We start from the raw sequence: 25478 nt of genomic DNA, 5'->3' as shown, positions 1-25478 counted from the left end.
ATCAGGTTCAATATGATTAATTGATGGGACAGTAAAAGCAAACCTGGGCCTATCTGGGGGGTAAAGAGGAATAGAGAAAAAAACAATCCTTGATATCTATTATTACCAAATTCTAATCTTTTTGTAGGGTCGAGAGTATAGGAAGGCCCCGCTGAATGGGTCCAAGGGATTCCATCTGATCGTTAATGGCCCTCAAGTCATGGAGTAGTCGCCATTTTCCTGATTTTTTCCTTATTACAAAAATTGGGGTGTTCCAAGGAGAGGTAGAGGGCTCCAAATGTCCCAATCTTAATTGTTCATCCACCAGTCCTGTAGCTGCCTGTAATTTCTCAGAGGTTAATGGCCATTGGGGAACCCACACTGTGTCCTCCGTCCTCCATGGTATGGGTCGTGCTGCCCCAATGGCATCTAGGAAAAACCCAGGCCTTGTTTATGGGGGTTGGCGATCGGTTCAATGGGCGTGAGACAACCCTGTTCTAATCGCCCTAGGCCTTTCCCTTCCTTATAGCCCATTCTTGACATCATGTGGGCCACTTGTGGGGGGTATTCATTAGATAAGGTCAGTCCCATGGTCTGCATAACATCCCTCCCCCAAAGATTAACGGGCAGGGGAAGTACATAAGGAATAAATTGTCCCTGTCGGCCATCGGCAGTTGTCCAAGTTAGAGTGGCAGAGCTGATCATAGGGCATGACTGGTAGCCTAATCCTTGTAGTGAGTGAGAAGATTTTGTGGTAGGCCATGATTGAGGCCACCATTTTGAGGAAATTATACTTTTATCAGCCTCAGTATCCAGTATGCCTTCGAATTTCTTTCCATTAATTTCTAAGCTCAATTTTGGGCGGTTGTTAAGGTGAACCACCAAATATGCCGAATCATGACCAGTGGACCGCATGGGTCCCTTGGTATCCTGTATCGTGGCCTGGAAGCACGGAAGGAGTAATAACTGTGCTATTCTATCTCCTTTACTTATGGAAAAAACCCCATCGGGACTTGAACAAAGAATCTGAATATCAAGAGAGCGCTGAGCTTCAACAAGGCCTGGATGGACTATCAGTCCTTGTAGGGCGAGAGATCCTCTCCCAAGGACAAGGCCTATGGTTCCCAGGGGTAGAGGTCCCACAGTCTGAGCAGGAATTGGCTGAATGCCCATCTGGGGCATTAGAAAGAAGTCTGAGGCGGCACGCAGGTCCAATTTTGTGTCACCTCTTGGGGGACCTCCTCTGCCGGGGTCGTGGCCCTGTGAAAGCAGTTCCCATATCTTTGAGGGCCCTGGGACCGGGGGCCCACCAGCCCGTTTTTTGACATCTCATTAGGTCGAGTCTCCAAAGGAGGGAGTAGATTGCCTTTAATGTCTCTCACTGATCGGCACTGGTCAGCCCTATGGTAGCCTTTGCCACATCGGACACAGAGGGTTGCAGACCCCCTGTCTCTTTTTGTCATCCTGCAGTCTCTTTTTAGATGGCCTGTTTTCCCACATTGAAAGCATGATCTTTTATCCGTCCCTTTAACGGGGCGTAGCTGGAACTGGAGAATGGCAGCCGCCAGGCCTGAGTTAGTAAGGGGCCCTCCAAGTTCCCTGCAAACTCTAAGCCAATCCTGTAGCCCTTTATTTCTTTGGGGGGCTATGGCTGTTCGGCACTCCTGGGTGGCTTGCTCGAAAACGAGCTGTTCTATTAGTGGTGCTGCTTGTTCAGGATCGCCAAAGATTCGTCCTGCAGCCTCTGTCATTCTAGCTACAAAATCTGAGAAATTTTCCTGGGGTCCCTGAACGATTTTTGTAAGTTGATTATCAATCCCTCCTCTCCTGGACAGTGCCTTCCAGGCTCTAATAACCGTGCTGGAGACCTGAGCATAGGCGCCCCAGTAGTAAGCAGACTGATCAGCTGCAAAGCGGCCCTGTCCTGTTAAGAGTTCGAAAGTCCATTCTTGTTGCTCAGGTATTAAGGCCGTAGCATTTGCTCTGGCCTGTGTTTGGGCTGCCTCATACCAGAGCGCTTTCCATTCCATGTATTGGCCCATGCTGGCAAGGGCTGCCTTAGCAATCATCTGCCAATCAGCTGGTGTCAATGCTGTCATGGCCAACCTGTCGAGTTGTGTTAGAGTAAAGTTGGCCGTGACTCCATAATTTCTAACTGATTCCGCTAATTCCTTAATCTGATTATATTCAACAGGGGCATGGACCCGTCCTCCCTCCGGAGTCTCAAAGATAGGAAATGTCATACTCAGCTTTCTTCTCACCCTCTCGGGGACTAGTGAGAAGGCGCGTGAGCGTGTCTCATATGGAGGAGGCGCCGTTGGTGGCGGCCGCGCTAGAAGGCTTCTATTACTTCCCCTACATTCATCGAGGTAATATCTTTCCTCCTCATATTTAGCTGCTTCCTCATCTAGCTCAGCCTCCTCCTCTGAGTTTAAGGTTTTATTTTCAGAGCTTTCAGAACTGTCAAGGTTCAGCGCTTCTAGCTCTTTCACAGGATATAGGCTGGCTCCCCCTCCTGGTTTATGTGTAGAGGAGGAAGTGCTGGAATCTGAAAATTTCAACGCTCCCTTGTCTTTGGACTTACCGGGAGGGCACTTTTTCTTTCTTAGGACGTCTTTTTTCTTGCGCGCGCCCAACCTCTCACTACGTTCGGTTTCTGACAGACTTTCCCGGACTACCTCGAGAGTGGCCTGTCCTTCTACTACTGCTGCCTTACACGTTTCATCCTTTAAACAATTCTTAACCAGCTTCCATATAGCTTTGGTCCCTAGGCGCAGATCCTCTTCCGCCAATTTTCTGTCCAGGTCTTTTCCAAGTTTGTTCCATGAGGCAATCGTAAACGAGCCTGAACAGGCAAACCAAGGCGCCACCCTCTCCACCTCCTTCACAAAGTTTTTAAGTGTTCCTCCTCCAATTTTGATGTTCCTCTGCTTTAACACTGTTTCCAAGGCTGTGACCACAGACTGTGAGGATCCCATGATGGGCCAGGAACGTTGGCGGCTTAGCTACGTCCGTCTGACAAGGCGTGAGGTGAAAGGGTAGAGACGGACACGCTGCTCTCTTATGTACAGGAGTCTTACACGTGCCTCCCCGGACGGTGCCGCTTATCTACGTTGGCCATATCGCGTCCTTGTTCCTCAACAGTCAAAATCGAAGGTAAAAGGGAGCTGCGCGAAGCTCACTTATAAACGAGAGACTGAGACGCGCCTTCAGCTGCTGTGATCGTCCTTTTAACAGCGAAAACGGTGAAAACAGAACATAAAGAGTAGGGTGGCTCCCAGGACAAATACTATAGCCTCAACAAATCCTTCCCAAGGCAGTGACAACCCCAGACCAAAGTCCAAGAGAGGGCTGCCTCTCCGAACATATCTACCTGAAGTTCTGAATCCTCCTTGTCGCCAAGGGATCTCCGAAGGTGCTGACGATGGTGAGGTCTTTCCCGGGTTTTCGGCACCAGATGTCCCGCGCTTCGTCTCGCCAGCAGGAACGACGCGGCACACACAGGATCCTACTACAGAAAAGCTTTAATGCGTCTTGAGAGGGAGAGCATAAGCTTACAATGCGGAGACGGAGAGTGAGGAATAACCGTCCCTTATATAGGAAACTATCCTCGCCTAGGACGTGTCACTCTCTGACTGGTCGCTGCCAATTATGCCAGATGACGTACCAAAATGTACGTGTCCCTTTGAGTAGGGACATTACCAGGCGCCTGCGTATTGCCCTTTTTACTAGGTGCGTTCTGCCGGATGCCGGTGCCATCTTGTAATGGAGTTTGTGAGGACAGCTCCTCACATATGTGAGGACAGCTCCTCGGACAGCTCCTCACATCTCTGTGAGGACAGCTCCTCGGACAGCTCCTCACACTATAAGATGGTCTAACCACTGTCAGAAACAGCAGAACAAGGTAACACCAGAAAAAACGTGATGGCAAGAGGCAAGCACAGGAACCCAAGCAACAGAAACCAACACTTCATGGCATTATTGGAGCCCAATTCTCCCACCAAAGCAAACACTCAATAGCCAACACACACCAGAAAAGCAAGATCTAGATTTAAAATCATATCTGATCATGATGGCAGAGGACTTCAAGAAAGACATAACGAACTCCCTTAGAGAAATGCAGGAGAACACAGATAAACAAGCAGAAGCTTATAGGGAGTAAATGCAAAAATCCCTGAAAGAATTACAGGAAAACACAATAAAACAGGTAAAGGAATTAAAATGGGAATAGAAGAAATAAAGAAAGCACAAAGGGAGACAACCCTGGATATAGAAAACCAAAGGAAGCCACAAAGAGCCATAGGTTCAAGCATCACCAACAGAATGCAAGAGATAGAAAAGAGAATCTCAGGAGCAGAAGATTCCATAGAAATCATCAACACAACTATCAAAGATAATGCAAAATGGAAAAAATGTACTTGCCCAAAACATACAGGAATTCCAGGACACAATGAGAAGATAAAAACCTAAGTATAAAAGGTATAGAACAGAGTGAAGGACCAACTCAAAGGACCAATAAATATCTTCAACAAAATCATAGAAGAAAACTTCGCTAACCTAAAAAAAGTATGCCAATAAACATACAAGGAGCCTACAGAACTCGAAATAGATTGGACCAGAGAAGAAACTGCTCGCGTCACATAATAGTCAAAACACCAAACGCACAAAACAAAGAAAGAATATTAAAACCAGTAAGTGAAAAAGGTCGAGCGACATATAAAAGCAGACCTATCAGAATTACACCAGATTTCTTACCAGAGACAATGAAAGCGAGAAGATCCTGGACAGGTGTCATACAGACACTAAGAGAACACAAATGTCAGCCCAGGTTACAGTATCAAGTAAAACTCTCAATTAGCATAGATGGAGAAAACAAGATATTGCATGACAAAACCAAATTTACAGAATATCGTTCTACAAATCCAGCCCTACAAAGGATAATAAATGATAAAGCCCAAACAAGGAGGCAAGCTATAACCTGGGAAAAGCAAGAAACTAATCGTTTTGCAACAAAACAAAGAGAAGAAAAGCACACAAATATAATTTCACATCTAAACATGAATATAACAGGAAGCAACAATCACTATTCCTTAATATCTCTCAACAACAATGGACTCTATTCCCCAATAAAAAGACATAGGTTAACAAATTGCATACCCAATGAGGACCCAACATTCTGCTGCCTACAGGAAATGCACCTCAGAGACAAAGGCAGACACTACCTCAGAGTAATACGCTGGAAAACAACTTTCCAAGCAAATGGTCTGAAAAAGCAAGCTAGAGTAACCATTCTAATATCTAGTAAAGTCAAATTTAAACCAAAAAGCACCAAAAAAGATAAGGAAGGACACTTGATATTCATCAAAGGAAAAATTCACCAAGATGAACTCTTACTCCTAAATATCTATGCTCCAAATACAAGATCACCTACATAAATAAAAGAAACCTTACTAAGGCTCAAAGCACACATTGCACCTCACATAATAATAGAAGGAGATTTCAACACCCCACTCTCATCAGTGGACACATCATGGAAACAGAAATTAAACAGAGACATAGACAAAGAGAAGTCATGAACCAAATGGACTTAACAGATATTTATAGAACATTCTATCCCAAAACAAAAGGGTATAAGGTCTTCTCACTACCTCATGGTACTCTCTCCAAAATTGACCATATAATTGGTCATAAAAAAGGCCTCAAAAGATACAGAAAGATAGAAATAATCCCATGTGTCATATCAGACAGCCATGGGCTAAAACTGGTCTTCAATAACAAGAAGGAAAGAATGTCCAATATACATGGAAGTTGAACAATCTTCCACTCAGTGATAACCTGGTCGAGGAAGAAATAAAGAAAGAAATTGAATACATCTTAGAATTTAATGAAAATGAAGGTACAACATGCCGAAACTTATGGGACACAATGAAAGTTGTGCTAAAATGAAAACTCATAGCTCTGAGTGCCTGCAGAAAGAAACAGGAGAGAGCATATATCAGCAGCTTGGCAGCACTCCTAAAAGCTCTAGAACATAAAGAAGCAAACACACCCAGGAGTAGAAGAAGGCAGGAAATAATCAAACTCAGAGCTGAAATCAACCAAGTAGAAATAAAAAGGACTACACAAAGAATCAACAGAACCAAAAGCTGGTTCTTTGAGAAAATCAACAAGATCGATACACCCTTAGCCAGACTAACCAGAGGTCAGAGAGAGTGTGTCCAAATTAACAAATTCAGAAATGAAAAGAGAGACATAACAACATAATCAGAGGAATTTCAAAAAATCATCAGATCCTACTACAACATCCTATATTCAACAAAACTTGAAAATCTGAAGGAAATGGACAATTTCTTAGACAGGTACCAGGGACTGAAGATAAATAAGGAACAGATAAACCATTTATCCAACCCCTTAACTCCTAACAAAATAGAAGCAGTCATTAAAAGTTTAACAATCAAAAAGAGCTCAGATCCAGAAGGGTTCAGTGCAGAATTCTTTCAGACCTTCATAGAAGACCTCATCCGAATACTATCAAAACTATTCCACAAAATTGAAACAGATAGAGCGCTAACGCATTCCTTCTATGAAGCCGCAATTACTCTAATACCTAAACCACATAACGACTCAACAAAGAAAGAGAACTTCAGAACAATTTCCCTTATTAATATTGACACAAAGATACTCAATAAAATTCTGGCAAACCGAATCCAAGAGCACATCAAAACAATCATCCACCATGATAAAGCAGGCTTTGTTCCAGAGATGCAGGGATGGTTTAATATATAGAAAATCACCAACGTAATCTACCATCTAAACAAATTGAAAGAAAAAAACCACATGATCATTTCATTAGATGCTGAGAAAGAATTTGACATAATTCAACACCCCTTCATGATAAAAGTCCTGGAAAGAACAGGAATTCAAGGAGCATACCTAAACATAGCAAAATCCATATACAGCAAAGCAGTACCTAATATTAAACTTAAACTAAAATCAGGTACTAGAAAGGGCTGCCCACTCTCTCCCTACATATTCAATATAGTTCTCGAAGGCCTACCCAGAAAAATCAGACTACAAAAGGATATCAAAGGGATACAGATTGGAAAGGCAGAATAAAAATATCACTATTTCCAGACGATATGATTGTAGTTTTAAGTGATCCCAAAAGTTCCACCATAGAACTACTAAACCCGATAAACTCCTTCAGCGAAGTGGCTGGGTATAAAATTAACTCAAATAAATCAACAGCCTTCCTCTACACAAAAGAGAAACAAGCTGAGAAAGAAATTAGGGAAATGACACCCTTCATAATAGTCCCAAATAATATAAAAATACCTCGGTGTGACTTTAATGAAGCAAGGCAAAGATCTGTATGATAAGATCTTCAAGCCTCTGAAGAAGGAAATTGAAGATGATCTCAGAAGATGGAAAGATTTCCCATTCTCATGGATTGGCAGGTTTAATATAGTAAAAATGGCCATTTACCAAAAGCGATCTACAAATTCAAGGCAATCCCCATCTAAATTCCAACCCAATTCTTCATAGTGTTAGAAAGAAAGAACAATTTGCAAATTCATCTGAAATAACAAAAAACCCAGGATAGCTAAAACTATCCTCAACAATAAAAGGACTTCTGAGGAATTTCAAGTTTCCCTGAACTCAAGCAGTAAAACAGAACAATAATGATAAAAACTGTATGCTATTGGTAGAGACAGACAGATAGACCAGTGGAATAGAATTGAAGATCTAGAAGTGAACCCCACACACCTATGGTCACTTGATTTTTGACAAAGGAGCCAAAACCATCCAATGGAAAAAAGATAGCCTTTTCAGCAAATGGTGCTGGTTCAGCTGGATGTCAGCATGTAGAAGAATGCACATCCATCCATTCTTTTCAACCCGTACAAAGCATAAATCCAAGTGGATCAAGGACCTCCACATCAAACCGGATACACTCAAATTAATAAGAAGAAAAACTGGGAAGTATCTCGAACACATGGGCACTGGAGAAAATTTCCTGAAAAAACACCAATGGCTTATGCTCTAAGATCAAGAATCGACAAATAGGATCTCATAAAACTGCAAAGCTTCTGTAAGGCAAAGGACACTGTTGTTAGGACAAAATAGCAACCAACAGATTGGGAAAAGATCTTTACCAATCCTACAACAGATAGAGGGCTTATATCCAAAATATACAAAGAACTCAAGAAGTTAGACCACAGGGAAACAAATAACCCTATTAAAAATGGGGTTCAGAGCTAAACAAAGAATTCACAGCTGAGGAATGCCGAATGGCTGAGAAACACCTAAAGAAATGTTCAACATCTTTAGTCATAAGGGAAATGCAAATCAAAACAACCCTGAGATTTCACCTCACACCAGTGAGAATGGCTAAGATCAAAACCTCAGGTGACCGCAGATGCTGCCGAGGATGTCAAGAAAGAGGAACACTTCTCCATTGTTGGTGGGATTGCAGACTAGTACAACCATTCTGGAAGTCAGTCTGGAGGTAACTCAGAAAATTGGACATTGAATTACCTGAGGACCCAGCTGTACCTCTCTTGGGCAGATACCCAAAAGATGCCCCAACATGTAACAGACACGTGCTCCACTATGTTCATAGCAGCCTTCTTTATAATAGCCAGAAGCTGGAAAGAACCCAGATGTCCTTCGACAGAAGAATGGGTACAGAAAATGTGATACATCTAAACAATAGAATATTACTCAGCTATCAAAAACAATCACTTTATGAAATTCATAGGCAAATGAATGGAACTGGTAAATGTCGTCCTGAGTGAGGTAACACAATCACAGAAAAATACACATGGTATGCACTCATTGATAGAGCATATTAACCCAAGTGCTTGAATTACCCTAGATGGACAGAAAGCATATAACTCAAGAAGGATGACCAAAATGTGAATGCTTCACTCTTTCTTTAAAAGGGGAACAAGAATTCCCTTGGGAGGGAATAGGGAGGCAAAGTTTAAAACAGAGGCAGAAGGAACACCCATTCAGAGCCTGCCTCACATGTTGCCCAATCATATACAGCCACCAAACTAGATAAGATGAAAAAATCAAAGAAGTGCAGACTGACAGGAACTGGATGTTTATCCCTCCTGAGAGATACAGCCAGAATAAGGCAAATACATAGGCAAATGCCAGCAGCAAACCACTGAACTGAAAACAGGACCGCTGTTGAAGGAATCAGAGAAAGGACTAAAAGAGATTTTAGAGGCTTGAGACCCCATATGAATAACAATGCCAAGCTACCAGAGCCTCCAGGGATTAAGCCACTACCCAAAGACTATACATGGACTGACCATGGGCTTCAACTGCATATGTAGCAATGACTAGCCTAGTAAGAGCACCAGTTGAAGGGGAAGCCTTTGGTCTTGCCAAGACTGAACCCCCAGTGAACGTGATTGGTGATTGTCGTGGGGAGGGCAGTAAGGGGGGAGTTTGGGGAAGGGAACACCCATATAGAAGGGGAGCCAGAGGGGTTGGGGGATGTTGACCTGAAAACCAGGAATGGGAATAACAATTGAAATGTAAATAAGAAATACCCAATTTAATAAAGGTGGAGGAAAGAAAAAAAAGAGCAATTTGCAAATTCACTCTGAATAACAAAAAAACAGAATAGGAAAAACTATCATCAACAATAAAAGAATCTCTGCAGGAATCACCCCCTGACCTTAAGCAGTTTTACAGAGCAATAGTGATTAAAAATTGCATGGTACTGGTGTAGTGACAGGCAGATCGATCAGTGAAATAGAACTGAAGACTCACAAATGAACACACACAGTTTCAGCAAATGGTGCTGGTTCAACTGGCAGTCAGCATGTAGAAGAATGGACATCAATCCATCCTTATTCCCTTGTACAAAGCTTAAGTAGATTAAGGACCTCGTATAAAAGCAGATACACTGAATGTAATAGAAAAGAAAGGGGGGGAATGTCATGATCACCTGAGCACTGGTAAAAATTTTCTGAACTGAACACAAAAGGCTTATGCTCTAAGATCAACAATAGACAAATGGGAGCTGAAAAATTGATATTCACTATCTGATGACATGGTCAGCTAAGCCTTTCACAAAAACATTTGATCACACATGTATATTGGCCAAAGATAGCTATTAAAGGAACTAAATATAGTCTTTGTATTGAATAGTCTTATGTCTGGTTCTCTTGAAAATTTCATCTGTTTTTACTTATGATAGTTTTAACACAAATTTAAAATATTTTCTTAAAAATCATTAGAGAGAGCTCTAGATAATTTTGACTCCCAACATGTGAAATACTAGCCTTAAAATTATTTAAGACAGGTATAACTCCTGTTCTGGAAGCTTAACTTCAATGTTTTATACTGCTTATTTGCTGATGGCCCAACCGCTTTATCTTCTGTGTGTATATTCTTTGAATATGCTGACAACTTTCAAATATTGAAAAGTGTTCTCTAACATCACAGAGTTAAATGATGGATTCTTAGTCATAAGTAACCATGAGCGAGCATCAAATATTTAGCATACTCTAAAAATCATGTTCCAACCTAGTCACAGTAAGCAGAAGTTGGATTTTCAGTTCAGAGCATATGAACAAATTAATGTTGCTTGTGACTTGGCAATTGGATTAGAAAGATAGAGAGAAAAATGTTAAAGAGTCAACCACACCGTATACTTTTGCCTTTGTATGTAGTTTAGAACCCCCTTATATTCCACTGAATTATGGTTCAGCATGAAGTCCCTCAGCAATCATTTTACTAAGTCTTTGTCTTAACAAATTTTAGAATTTCACACACTACACTCTTTTCAAATTATCAATCTTGGTTATGTATTAAAGCAGCAGAATTGGACAAGGAAAGTGGACAAAAAGATATTGCTTATCTTATTTTATTGGCATTACAGCAAAAAAGTAAAGCATATATATAATCCCAGGCTACCACTTTGTAGGAAATCTTTCACCATGATGCCAAAGAAATGCTCCAATCTATAGTGTAAATATGCAAATGAAACCTTGACAGTGCTGATGGGATTTCAGGAAGGATACTGATAAGAACACTTGTAAGTAAGGGAAAAAGGTCAAGTAACATATAAAGGCAGACCTATCAGAATCACACCAGACTTTTTGCCAGAAACTATGAAGGCCAGAAGATCCTGGACAGATGTCATACAGACCCTAAGAGAACACAAATGCCAGCCCAGGTTACTGTATCCTGCAAAACTCTCAATTAACATAGATGGAGAAACCAAGATATTCCATGACAAAACCAAATTTACACAATATCTTTCTACAAATCCAGCACTACAAAGGATAATAAAGGGTAAAGCCCAACATAAGGAGGCAAGCTATACCCTAGAAGAAGCAAGAAACTAATCGTCTTGGCAACAAAACAAAGAGAAGAAAAGCACACAAACATAACCTCACATCCAAATATGAATATAACAGGAAGCAATAATCACTATTCCTTAATATCTCTCAACATCAATGGCCTCAACTCCCCAATAAAAAGACATAGATTAACAAACTGGATACGCAATGAGGACCCGGCATTCTGCTGCCTACAGGAAACACACCTCAGAGACAAAGACAGACACTACCTCAGAGTGAAAGGCTGGAAAACAACTTTCCAAGCAAATGGTCAGAAGAAGCAAGCTGGAGTCGCCATTCTAATATCAAATAAAATCAATTTTCAATTAAAAGTCATCAAAAAAGATAAGGAAGGACACTTCATATTCATCAAAGGAAAAATCCACCAAGATGAACTCTCAATCCTCATCTGGTTGGTTTATATACAAGTGTGCAATTTCTAGGCTTGAAAGTAAAATGATGCTATCCGGTGCTGGATAGAGGAGCCTTATTTTTTATTATGGCAGCTTGCTATTTTTGTAACATGGTGATTTGGTTGAACACAATAAAGTACAGTAGTAACTGAAAAAAAAAAAAAGATATAAAGACAACAGTCCAGATAGTCTCATATACATAGATGGTTTTCACAAACGTCAGAAATCCACAAAGTATGAGATTTAAAGTTATTTATCTTTTTTTGAGACATATCTGCTCCTAACTGTTCCCCTTTGGTGGATTTAACAAAGAATGTGAACATCTCTACCTTCAGGTGAGGAAATAATTTGTGGCTAGGCAGCCACTTGACAAAACTGCCTGTTTCATCTGCAGACTATACTGTCCAGAAAAGGACAAATTATGCAGAATATTTGACTGATAAACTCTGCCAAGACAGGGTGATTAGCCCTTCAAAATCTCCATTTCAAGAGTCTGTCAGTTGATTTTGGGCCCGAAGACTGAAGACTTGCACTCACATGTTCCTAACAGGCGACTGCACTAGTGGAGATTTGTCTCTACAACCTCTCAGTTCTGGAAGCCATGTTAGGCTTCCTATGTGTATAGATATTTGGTCGTTCTCAGACTTCTGATGGGGTTGAAGACTGATTCTAGTTTCATAGCCTATCAGGCTGTTTAACTCTGAAAATACATATTTTATTGGATAGTTATCAGATAGTGTACAAGCTAGCAAGATATAATATAGATTTTAGGCCTTTCTTAAATAATGGATAATAATGGAATGGATAACTAAATATTCTGTATAACTCATGTAGTGTTGGACTGGGTGTTAGATATATTTTATGCTTTTAATTACAAAATTATAATAATTGTGCTCAGCTTAAAAAAAAAAAGAAAAGAGAAGAAGAGAAAAGAAAAGAAAAGAAAAGAAGCCACGCTATGGATCAGCAGCGGCAGTATTGTGTATTTATCTCTTATGGGTGCAGCAAACCATTTGGGAACAGTTTATGGAGCAGAAATTCCAAATTAACCCTTCACTCACTGTGTCATGATATAGAACCATGGCGGTCTCGCTGTCCCACCGTGTTGTAAACTTCGATTCTTTTAATTGGATTCTTTAGGTTGTTTGTGCATTAAGGACGCATTAGGTAAAGGGAGTAAAGAGTGTGAAGGTGTCTTTAAAAAAAGAAATGATGGAATTTTCCCGATATTTTTCAGCATCTAATGATATAATCATGTGACTTTTTTCAGTTTTTATATACTGAATTATATCAATGGATTTCCACAAAAAAAAAAAAAAAAGAACACTTGTAAGTGTGACCTCTAGGATTTCTATTTAATACTTATGCGAGACTTGGGTGACTATTCCATTTTAAACTCAGGCCCTTTCATGTTCCAACTTTTCACCTAGTTCTGTAATGCAGGGCCATGCATGTAACAGCACATTCACCTGGGTCTCAACACCCCTACCCATAAAAACAAAACAAAACATTGACTAATACAGACAAAACCTGAGCAGGATATCAGGGCCATCTCCCATACATATAGCAAATCATAAGAAACCCGTTTTTATTTATTTATGTATGTATGTATGTATGTATGTATTTATTTATTTATTTAAATAAAGGAGCCAAATTGCTTTACTGAAAACTGCTTTATTTAACAGTCATAAGGGCTGACCTCTCTGACCCCTTCATTACTGTCTCTTCCTGTTTCCTCTATTTTTGTTAGAAAACAAATTTGAAATACTAACCTTATCAGATGCCTAGTTATATGAAAATTAGTGTTTGTGCTGTGTGCCTTATAAAAACTTGGCCTCTCCTGAGCTCATGGCTCTCATTTTGAGTTCACTGCATTGGAGACCTTGAGAGTCTCGGCTCAAGATGGTAACAGTTGTAAGAAAAGGATTTTATGTGACTTGATTGGAATCAGCTTCTTGGTGATCCTTGGGGTCTTTGAAATAAGGAGAAAAAACTACCTACCAGCTCCCATTCTAAGCCTATATTGAAGTAAGTGTTCTGATTCATTCACGATTGTCCCGGACTGTTTTCCAGTCAGACTTACTCTCTCTAAACCTGTTATTCAGCTGACTTCCATTGTCCCAGGGAAATAAACATTTGTTCACTTCAGATAGTACATCAGCAGTAGTCCAAAGTTTGATTTTATCAAATACTTCCTTGGTAAACTAGTACATTTATAGGCTTTATTACAAAACCCTGATAAGAGATATTAAAGAAGTGTAAGTGATCCCAGAGCTTGCATAGCCACAATGTTCCTCAACATCTGGATGATGGCAACATGAATGCTGCAATAGAGATCTCAACTTTCAATTAACCTTCTACTTCTTACATAATCTAGCACCTCCTAAGGTCATTGAGAGCAGAAAGAGTTGTTATGGCTAATGTGCCAGATCTCCCAAAGAGACCAACAGGGATCACAACTCCTATTCAAGCACATGAGAGTCTTTATTCAGGCTCTATCCTGAGTTACAAACCTTTCTGATGCAAAAGAATAGGAGAGTGGCACAAGATCTAAGCAAATGGGCTTTATAAAGGAAAAAAAATATAACAAGGATTTTCAAGCCTTGGCATTACATCATTGGGAAAGAGGGTAAAGGGATGTTGGTCTTTTAGCAGATTGGTTTACAGCAATTGGCCAACCAATAACCAGGGGCCACACATCTAAAAGAAGCTTCTTGAGCTGAGAATGATTCATTTTTCCTTAGCCCATCCTGTTATTATTGGCTGTCCTTAGCTGTTACGTCTATTTTGTTATTGCCACGAATGTCTTATAGTTTTCCCTGAACTCAATGGTAGAAGGCCAGGTCACTCTAAGGATAAAAAACCTAAAAAAAGTCTAAAAACCAAAATGGAGTTTGTTTGTTTGGTTGGTTCAGCTAGTTTAGTCCCTTCATGCCATCCTTCTACTAGTTTGCTTTGGAGGCCAATCCTGGGCTCCAAGTGATCTGGGTTTTTTGTGCTAATTTGGTGATAGTTAATTACCATTAATTACATAACCCCCAATCTATGTTTAAAATGCCAAAAAGCTTATCTATAACACATGATCAGAGGATACGGAGAAGTAAAATAATAGCTAAGGGTCCCACGATGGTGAAAATAAAAGTTTTAACCATGGGGGAGAATCAAATAATGCATGTTACCAACTTTTGGATTCTTCCCATTCTCTTTAGTCCCTGTTCAAGATTTCCCCGACTTTAGCAAATGACTCACAAATAATTCCAGAATGATTGACATAAAAACAGCATTCCTCATGTAAGGCATCACATAGCCCTTCCTGTTGCAGAAATACCAAGTCTAACCCCCACCTAGTTTGTAACACCACTTCAGCCAGTAAATCTGTATTGTACTTCAGTTGGGAAATTGATCTTTCTAGGTCCTGGATATATCAATCTATGTCAGTCTTTAAACAGTTATACTTTTCTCCCCTATATATTCAAGTGCCTGCTCCAGCTGGCCTTGCCCCTATAATTAATGCTAAATTCAAAGAGATAGGTTCTCTTCTTTGTCTCATAATGTGTCCCTCAATTTGTCCTACTAAGGCTCTCAGTACTGGTTTCTCTCATAATAGATAACCTAATTTAACCAAAATACAGAATCCATCTGGGGTAGTGAATTTAATAAACTCCCCATTCACACATGGGTCAGTCCTGTTGCACAGGCCCATCACTTCTATTGTCTGGCCCAGGAGAATCTGTCAAGTCAGGTCAGTTACTATGTACCTGAGCCAGAATTTTGTCACTATGGAGTGGAGGTCCAAGATAGAATCCAGTAGAAGAGTCACAGGATACAGGGAAACAGGCCACTGAAAAGGAACTGAACAAAGATTCATTAGTAAAGTCTGATACTAAGTCATAAAGGCATTTTTGAACTATTGATCAAGAGTTCTGCTTGAGTCCTCCCTCAATTGTATAAGCAGTTGTAACAGTTAAATTCTGTCCAAAAGTTAATTTATCTACATCCTTAACCAACAGTTCTGTAGCTGCAATAGCATATGGAGGAGGTGGCTATGCTACAGTCACTGGGCCCAGTTTCTTTGATAAATAAGCCACCATCCATTTCCCTGTACCTAAAATTTTGGGGGAAGAACCCTTTAGCCATCTCTCCATGCTCATCAACATACAGACAGAATGGCTTAGTGGTGTCTGACAGCTTCAAAGCAGGGCCTGAAAGCAGGACCTGCTTTATCTTTTTAAAATCCTTCTGTTGTTCTACAATCCAGAAAACATCTTTTGTTTCTGTGGTGGATACATATTGAGGCATAGCCACCACCTCAAACCATGGAATCCATAGTCTACAGAAGCTTGTTGACCCAAAGAACTATCTCACCTGTCAAGGAGTCTGATGGGTAGGAATATTGAGGACAGGTTTTTCCTTGTTCCTGAGAGCCATAATTGATCTTCCTTTAGAATGTAACTGAGGTAGATGATGCCAGTCTTGTTAAGTTCTGCCTTTATAGATGATGCTTAATATCCCATGTGACCCAGAGTCTGTAAGATTCTCTGAGACCCTTATGACATTGCTCTTTGAACTTATTAATATCTGCACCTCTAGAATCAGATGTCTATGAACCCTGTCACTTTATCTGCTACTGCCAACTGTGGGGAGGAGGCTGAAGGTCCCCTCCAGTTGCTACCCAATAGCAAATGTCAGATACTCTGAGATCCAAGAAGTGGTCATTTTCCCTTTCGCCACATCCATAGAGAGTTTATGAGACCTAGGTCTAACTTCCTTATAATGAATAAGAATGGCATTGAGGGTGATAGAGACACTCTGCCCCATGGCTCCTGTCATAGTCCAATGCAAATAAAGATTAAATAACACAAGAAATGGAATAGATAGACAGATATACACAAAATGGTGGCGCCATAATGAATGAAAAAAACTATTTAAAATAATGAAACTCACAGTTTCCAGCCTTCAAAAGCAAAAGCAGTGGCATGTGGAGGAAACTGATAGTGGGACACTCAATCTTGCACCAAAAATTCCTCCAACTGAAAGATGGGAACCTCATACACACTGCATCCATTAACATACCCCTGACTCCCCTGTGGCTATGACTGTACAATGTGTTTTTCTTAAATCACTCCCTGTTGTATAAGACAATACATGGCGGGGGGGTGGAGTTTTCAGGAACAAAAGTACTCAAATGGACAATACACTGAAACACTAGATACCAGTTGAGGTCCTAGGGGTGGGTTTGGGATACCCGATGAGGCCCTAAGAGTTATGCCAAGTTCTATGACCCTTGAAGACACAACTATGTACCATAACTCAATAGAAGCACAAGAGAGACTTTATTCAGGTTTAAGCCTGGACCACAGATCTTCCTAATGCAACAGGACAGGAGAGCAGCCACAAGATCTAAGCAAATGGTCTTTATAAAGAAAAAAAAAACCAAACAAACTAACAATCAGAGATTTCCCAGCCTTGGCATTACATAGCTGGAAAAGAGGGTGAAGGAACATTGGTCTTTAATTGAGCTCGTTGGTTTACAACATCTGGTAAAAACACAAGGAGTGACCTTAAATCTAAAAGGAGCATCTTGACCTGGGAATGATTTATATTTACTTGGTTCATTCTGTTACTATTGGCTGGACACAGCTGTTATGTCTATTTTGCTATTGCTAAGAATATCTTGGTTTTTTGTCCCCCCCACACTTAAGTCACTCTAAGTATAAACACCTAAAATGAAGCTTGTTCTGCTACTTTAGTCCATTCAGAATAAGAATTGGAAGGCTTCATGTCACACTACTTCCTTCTACCAGGGATCATTTATAGCTCTACAACTATTTGCATCAACCTGGCTATTGCTCTGATTATCAGTAACCATGAGTATCTTGTCTACACAATGTCTGTCATAAACAGTATGGTTATATGTCCTGAATGAGAAAACACCTTACAAAGCAGTATCCACATTGGTACTCTTTTGTATTTGCCCCACCCCACCCAACCACCTCCTCTGTCCTAGACCTTGATTACAGCCATTGATTGAAATTGTGTTCTCTAGTGAGAGGTATCTTTCTCATTTCCTAGATTTTTTTTTGGTTAATAGCTGCCTCCCACTTATTCTGTCTGTCAAAGGTCCTTGAACATTTTTTCCACTCTACCAGAATTCTTGCTTCTTAATTTTATTTGTCCTAATGTATCTAAGCTTAATTTCAATCCCATGACTTAGTCTCATCAAAAAACCTCTACAAAAAGAATTCTATTTCTGTTTCCCCCCCCCAAGGAAACTCTCTAGCAATGACTATTAGTTCATTGGCTTCAGCTACTGTACACTGACCCAGAAAAGTGCTACTATATCCCATCAGAATAAACAATGGCATTAGGTGCAGAGAAAAATCCTATTTTCACAAGTTTTAGGAAGTTACGTGAGGCTAGAGGAATATAAAATTAGGCTTTGTTTCTTTTCTTTTCTTTCTTCTTTCCTTTCCTTCTTTCTTTCTTTCCTTCTTTCTTTCTTCCTTTCCTTCTTTCTTTCTTTCTATCCGTTGCAAAGTTGTGAAATTGTATTTGTCTGTTCAATGGCTCCATTAGATCTTGGCCAGTTCACATGTGAATAGTTGCAGAGTGACTGATGTAAGGAAGTAAGCCTTGGAAACTCAGCCAGATGTGTAGCCTTATATTGTTAAGTGCAAACCTGAGTCCGGGAATGGGGGTGGGGGGCACCCATTGGTGTTTTCACCCACTGGAATTTAATTTTTTTTTGTTGTTGTTGGTTTTTTTTTTTTTTTTTTTTTTTTGCCACCCAGAGTAATAATTCGACCAGGTCTGGGAACCAGAAATATAAATGGAGGCAGTGAAATCAATACTGAGATGAGAAGTAGTGAGTAAGATAAGATAAAAGCTCACAAAGGGCATAGCCAAAGTCATATTACACTTACTAAGTTGTTCCCAAACTACTCAACTCACCTTCTATTTGGACATTGTTTGGTGTTTTCATTCACATTCAGTTGATTGTTGGAGAGGTTCCAAAGATTCACTGTAAATTGGGTTCTATTTATGATAATCTTGTAAATCCCTCTGGTCTTTATACCTGACTGAGGATTAAGAACTAATTTGCAAATGAAACCACACACCTAAAGTTACTTGATCTTTGACAAAGGAGTTGAAACCATCCAATGGAAATATGATAACATTTTTCATCAAATGATGCTGGCTCAACTGGAGATCAGCATGTAGAAGAATGAAAATTGATCCACTCTTATTACTCTATAAAAAGGAATTAAGTTCAGGTGGATCAAAGGCCTACACATCAAACCAGAGACAAAAACTAAGAGGAAAGGGTGAGGAAGAGTCTCGATCACAGGGGCATGGGGAAAAATTTCCTGAACAAAACACCAATGGCTTAGGCTCTAAGATCAAGAATCAACAAATAAGACCTCATAAAACTGCAAAGCTTCTATAAGGCAAAAGACACTGTTATTAGGACAAAACTGCCACCAATAGACTGGGAAAAGATCTTTACCTAATCTACATCTGATAGAGGGCAAATATCCAATATATACAAAGAACTCAAGATGTTAGAACCCAGAGAGACAAATAACCCTATTAAAAATGGGATACAGAGCTTAAACAAAGAGTTCTCAACTGAGGAAGACCAAATGGCTGAGAAATACCTAAAGAAATGTTCAACATCCTTAGTAATTTAGGAAATGCAAATCAAAACAACCCTGAGATTCTACCTCACAACAGTGAGAATGGCTAAGATCAAAAACTCAGGTGTTAACCGATGCTTGTGTGGATGTGGAGAAAGAAGAACAATATTCCATTGTTAGTGGGATTGCAAACAGGTACAAGTACTCTGGAAAGCAGTCTGGAGGTTCCTGAGAAAGTTGGACTTTCCACTACCTGAGGACCCAGCTACACCTCTCCTGGGCCTATACCCAAATATGCTCCAATTACAACAAAGTCACATGCTCTATTATGATCATAGCAGACTTATTTACAATAGCCAGAAGCTGGAAAGATCCCAGATGCCCTTCAACAGAGGAATGGGTACAGAAAATGAAAGCGATGACTTCATGAAATTCATAGGCAAATGAATGAAACTAGAAAGTATTATCCTGAGTGAGGTAACTCAATCACAGAAAAACACACATGGTATGCACTCACTGATAAGTGTATATTAGCCCAAAAGCTCGAATTACTCAAGATACAATCCACAGACCACATGAAGCTCAAGAAGAAGAATGAACAAAGTTTCACTCCTTCTTAAAAGGCAAAACAAAAATATAAGAAGGAGGGGATATGTAGGTAATGTTTGGAGTAGAGACTGAAGGAACAGCCATTCAGAGCCTGCCCCACATGAGTATACAGCATATATATATATATATATATATATATATATATATATATATATGTGTGTGTGTGTGTGTGTGTGTGTGTGTGTGTGTGTGTGTGTGTGTGTGTGTGTGTGTATGTATATACAGTCAACAAAACTAGAGAAGATTGATGAAGCTAAGTAGGGCATGCTGACAGGAACCAGATATAGATGTCTCCTGAGAGGCACAGCCAGAGCATGTCAAATAGAGAAGCGAATGCTAGCAGCAAACCACCGAACTGAGAATGGGATCCTCATTGGAAGAATTAGAGAAAGGATTCAAAGAGCTGAAGTGGCTTGCAATCCCATAAAGACAACAATAATGCCAAACAAGCAGAGCTCCCAGGGTCTAAACCACTACCAAAGACTACACATGGACTGACCCATGGCTCCAGCTGCATATGTAGCAGAGGTTGGCCTTGTTGGACACCAGTGGAAGGAGAAGCTCGTGGTCCTGCCAAGACTGGACCCCCCAGTGTAAGGGAATGTTTGGATAGTGGGAAGGGGGTGCTTTGGGGAGGAACACCCTTATAGAAAAAGGGGACAGGAATGTGATAGGGAGCTTATATCGGGGAAACCAGAAAAGAGAGTAACATTTTAAATGTAACTTAAAATATACAAATGCAATTAGAATTAATTTGCATAATGATCCAGCAAAAGCATTCTTTAATTATTGGAGAAAACTAAAAAATCTTGGGTGTCCCTTTTAGCATGTACTTTCTAGCTTCATTAATCTTATCTGCTTTTGATGGCTGTACATATGTGGGCCATATGTGGGGCAGGCTCTGAATGGCCGTTCCTTCAGTCACTGTTCTATACTTTGCTTCTATATCTCCTTCTATGAATATTTTTCCCCTTTCAAGAAGAGTGGGAGCATCTGCATTTCGGTCATCCTTCTTCTTGAGCTTCCTGTGGTCTGCGGAATGCATCTTGGGGTATTCAAGTTTTTGGGCTAATATGCACTTATCAGTGAGTGCAAACCAAGTGTGTTTTTCTGTGCTTGGATTACCTCACTCAGGATGATATTTTCTAGCTCATTCCATTTGCCTATGAATTTCATGAAGTCATTGCTTTTGATAGCTGAGTAGGACTCCATTGTGTAGATATAACACAGTTTTTGAATCCATTCCTCTGTTGAAGGGCATCTGGGATCTTTCCAGCTTCTGGCTATTATAAATAATATATTATGTACATAGTGAAGCATGTGTGTCTGTTGTATATCAGAACATCTCTTGGGTATATGCCCAGGAGAAGTATTGCTGGGTCCTCAGGTAGTAGAATGTCTAATTTTCTGAGGAACCTCCAGACTGATTTCCAGAGAGTTTGTACCAGTTTGCAATCCCGCCAACAATGAAGGAGTGTTCATTTTTCTCCACATCCTCTCAAGCATCTGCTGTCACCTGTGTTTTTTATCTTAGCCATTCTGATTGGTGTGAGGTAGAATCTCAGGGTGGCTTTGACTTGCATTTCCCTGATGACTAAGGATGTTAAACCTTTCTTTAGGTTCTTGTTGCCCTTTCAATAATCCTCAGCTGAGAATGTTTTGTTTAGTTCTGTATCCCATTTTTAATAGGGTTACTTGGCTCTCTGGATTCTAACTTCTTTAGTTTTTTGTATATTTTGGATATTAGCCTTCTATCAGATGAGGGTTGGTAAAGATCTTTTACCAATCTGTTGGTTGCTGTTTTTCCTAATGACAGTGTCTTTTGCTTTACAAAAGCTTTGCAATTTTATGAGGTCACATTTGACAATTCTTGATCTTGGAGCATTATCCATTGGAGTTTTGTTCAGGAAATTTTCCCCAGTGCCCGAGGACTCTTCCCCACTTTTTCTTCTATGACTTTGAGTGTATCTGGCAAAGCATGGAAAAACTGTGCTCCTCACAAGACCCCAAATATTTGCTTACAATCTGAGAACTTTATGTAAAACCACAATATAGAATGCCTAGCCTGCACTTGTAAAAACCTGCTCAGCTGGTGTGAGGTAGAATCTCAGGTTTGTTTTGATTTGCATTTCTCTGATGACTAAGGATGTTGAACATTTCTTTAGGTGCTTTTTATCCATTTGATATTCCTCAGCTGAAAATGTTCTGTTTAGCTCCATACATCCAGAGCATGTCCAATACAGAGGTCAATGCTAGCACCAAACCTGAGAAAAGGACCCTGTTTAGGGAAATTAGAGGAAGGATTGAAAGAGCTGAAGGACCTTGCAATCCCATAAGCCAAGCAGCCAGAGCTTCCAGGGTCTAAACCACTAACAAAACACTGTATAAAGACTGATCCAGGGTTCCAACTGCATATGTAGCAGAGTATAGATATGCTTAATAATAATCATCAATAGCATAAAATCATATTTGCTCTTACTTTGAAAAGGGTAGGCTGATTCCATGACAGACTTCAAATTGTCAGGTAAAGAGACGAGATCTAAAACCTGGGTAAGCTAAGGCAAGTCAATTACTAATAGAAAAAAAACAAAACAAAACTAAACAACCCAGGCTCCAACCTTCAGGCTCAGGTAATGGAATGTGTCAGCCACATAGCCTGAAGCAAGGACAAGGGATCATCAACAATTTTCAGAGTGCCTCAGCTACTTCTGCAGTAACAGTTACCAGACCTCCCCAGCAATTTCCAGGCTGCCACTACCCTGTAATGACATGTTCAAAGAGATGGAACCAACAGATTAACATAGAGGTCACCTACCCAGGAATTCTCTATTGCGTTTCCATCAGGCCAGCAAGCTCACTTGGGTTTTGTCTATATTGGTAATGGGAAACCCAGACATTCTGAACTTCTGCAGAGTAAAACATTCTTCACCTTTACTTACTAATTGAGTCTTGGTCATTTTTTCAGAGAACCACAGAACCCTGCAACTTTCATATCATCATGCAAATTATGGGGAATATTAAGTAGATAAATTCACCTCTACCATGATTATTGAAAGACATCTGAGTATTTTTTTTTACAAGTAAATGAAACTTTAATTAGTTTTAACACTGTTCATCCTGAGAGAGAGAGTTTTAAATTAGCCCAAAACTCAGGAACAGGACCTGACTCAGGAAGACAGATTGTTAAAAATGCAAGAGAACTACTTTGCTTATCACCAGGTGAGAGTAACTGCTCTGCCCATGTGATGTTTGTTTAAGCCTCCACTGTGCCTCCAGCCATTGCATCCTGCAGAGAACATTCCAGGAAACCTGCAGCCGAAGCCTAACCAGATGTGTTTCAAATGCAGATGCTTCATCAACTCTGACAAACTTTTACCCTCACAGGACAAGAGATAAAAATAATGAGGACCTGAGGACCCAACCCTACTCCTGATTTAGTAGCTCTGTCCCAGGAACCAGGGGCCCATAAAACCTTTTGGTGTCCCCTTATCTCCTCGAGCCATAAAACAATCCTGTAACTTGTAGTATCTTTCACCTTCCCCTTTGACATCCCTCATCCCCTGGGGCTCACAGCCTCTTCCTTTAAATACTCTTTCTCCCAGCCTCTTTTGGTTGAACTCCACTGCCCCTGCATGGGATATGAGTATCGACCCTAGTGCACTGGTTCCTATCGATAAACCTCATGTGATTACAGCAAGGATGGTCTTGTGTGAGTTCTTGGGGGCAGGTGTCGCGTCTTCCTGAGACTTGAGTGAGGGTCTCCCCGCTCTGGGGATCTTTCAATCCCAGTGCAGGAGGTTCTTCAGTACAAAATTGGGTAAAGTAAATCAATAACATCTGGATTTCTTTTGCCTTTCTGTTATACAAAAAAAGGTAGTCCATACTGGGTGCTGATAGTATTTTAACATATACTGTTACAGAAAAGAAAAACATTTAACCTTTGATAAATCAAACTGATGACTGGCAAGGAATGCAGGTGGAAAAGATATGATAAAGTACTTAAAAATGTGTATGTGTGTATGTGTGTTTGTGTGTGTGTGCTTGTGTGTGTGTGTGTTTGTGTGTGTGTGTGTGTGTGTGTGTGTGTGTGCGCACACGCGCACGCGCACGTGCGGGCTTGTATGTGTGTATGTGTATCTGTACACTAAAGGTTGCCCAAACTTTATCTTCTCGGTTTTTCTCTAACTTAATTTTTGAAAAATGTCTCTTCCTAAACCTGTAACTAATTGATTTTGCCTAAATAGCTTTCATGGGAACCACATGTATCTTGCCAGCCCTGCTTCCCCATTGTTGGCAGTATAGATGCATATCACAATGATTTACATTCGGGTGAGGGACGGGGATGCTTCATTAAAGTCCTCATGCGTGTATGGTGAAATTTTTTCAAACTAAAGCCATATTTCTAAGCTTTGAAGAAATTAATTTCAATAGCAGTGAAATGTGGGGTAACTTCCTGACTTGTCCTTCATAGTGCAAATTCTTACCCATTCTTTATATATAACAACTGACAGACAGACAGGAATGAAGTAAGAGTGTCTGCTTTCCAATCACTTGTTCAATTTGATTTTTCTCCTTGTATATGGAAGGATCAACTACAATGGACACAGCCAAAGACTTTGTCTGAGAAAGGTTTAGAGCAGATGGCTGCTTTCCTTGGGATTTCAGGACCTGTGAGAAGAATTCAGCCAAAGTAACATAGACTGTGAGAAACTTGCAAAGCATCATGAGAAACTTGCCCATGCTCCTCTTAATATAAAAGTGATAATGATGTAAATAATATCCTAATATTAATTTTATTGTAAAAGACTAGAGTAGTAATAGAAATGCTGACAAATGCTACTAAGTTCAACTACAGGTACCTTTATTTCTAAATTAAAGGCTATTCAAAAGAAAATTTGAAAGTCAAACACACACACACACACACACACACACACACACACAGAGAGAGAGAGAGAGAGAGAGAGAGAGAGAGAGAGAGAGAGAAAGAAAGTCACACACTGGTTGACTGGCAGATGACCTTTTAATTTAGTTTACTCAGGAACTCTTTCCTAGGCCATGAAATAAACATTAGACTTTTCATTTCATTTCTTTTCTATATTTTCCTTTGTCTCTCTTTCTGTCATTCCATTCTTCTTTCTTTTCATTCCATTTCTTCTTTGTTTTTGTGTGTGTTATATACATGTATGTATATTTATGTTGGAATAAGCTGGCCTGTGCACAAGAATATGAAAAGCTGAAGTCAGCATCACATAGCTGGTATAATTTGAACTTCACCATTTACATATATACATATATATATATATGTATATATATGTGTATATATATATATATATATATATATATATATATATATATATATCAGAGTTTCTAACTGAACCTGGAGATCCCTAATTCAGGTTGGTTGGCTAATGAGCATCCGGGTATGACTGTATCTGTCCAACAATTTTTGGGGTTACATATGTAAACCTCTGTGG

General features: G+C 40.0%; 1 protein-coding gene across 1 annotated transcript; it reads right to left on the bottom strand.

The window, feature by feature from the left end:
- Nucleotides 1–408: 408 nt before the first annotated feature.
- LOC148006385 (endogenous retrovirus group K member 104 Pro protein-like) lies at nt 409–1161 on the bottom strand. The gene has a single exon (XM_087655372.1). The coding sequence runs from the start codon at nt 1159–1161 to the stop codon at nt 409–411; it is 753 nt and encodes a 250-aa protein (XP_087511498.1).
- Nucleotides 1162–25478: the final 24317 nt, after the last annotated feature.

Source organism: Rattus norvegicus, chromosome 3, assembly GCF_021556685.1.
Source record: "Rattus norvegicus strain SHRSP/BbbUtx chromosome 3, alternate assembly SHRSP_T2T, whole genome shotgun sequence".
Taxonomy (NCBI): domain Eukaryota; kingdom Metazoa; phylum Chordata; class Mammalia; order Rodentia; family Muridae; genus Rattus; species Rattus norvegicus.
This window is presented reverse-complemented; position numbering and strand designations above follow the sequence as displayed.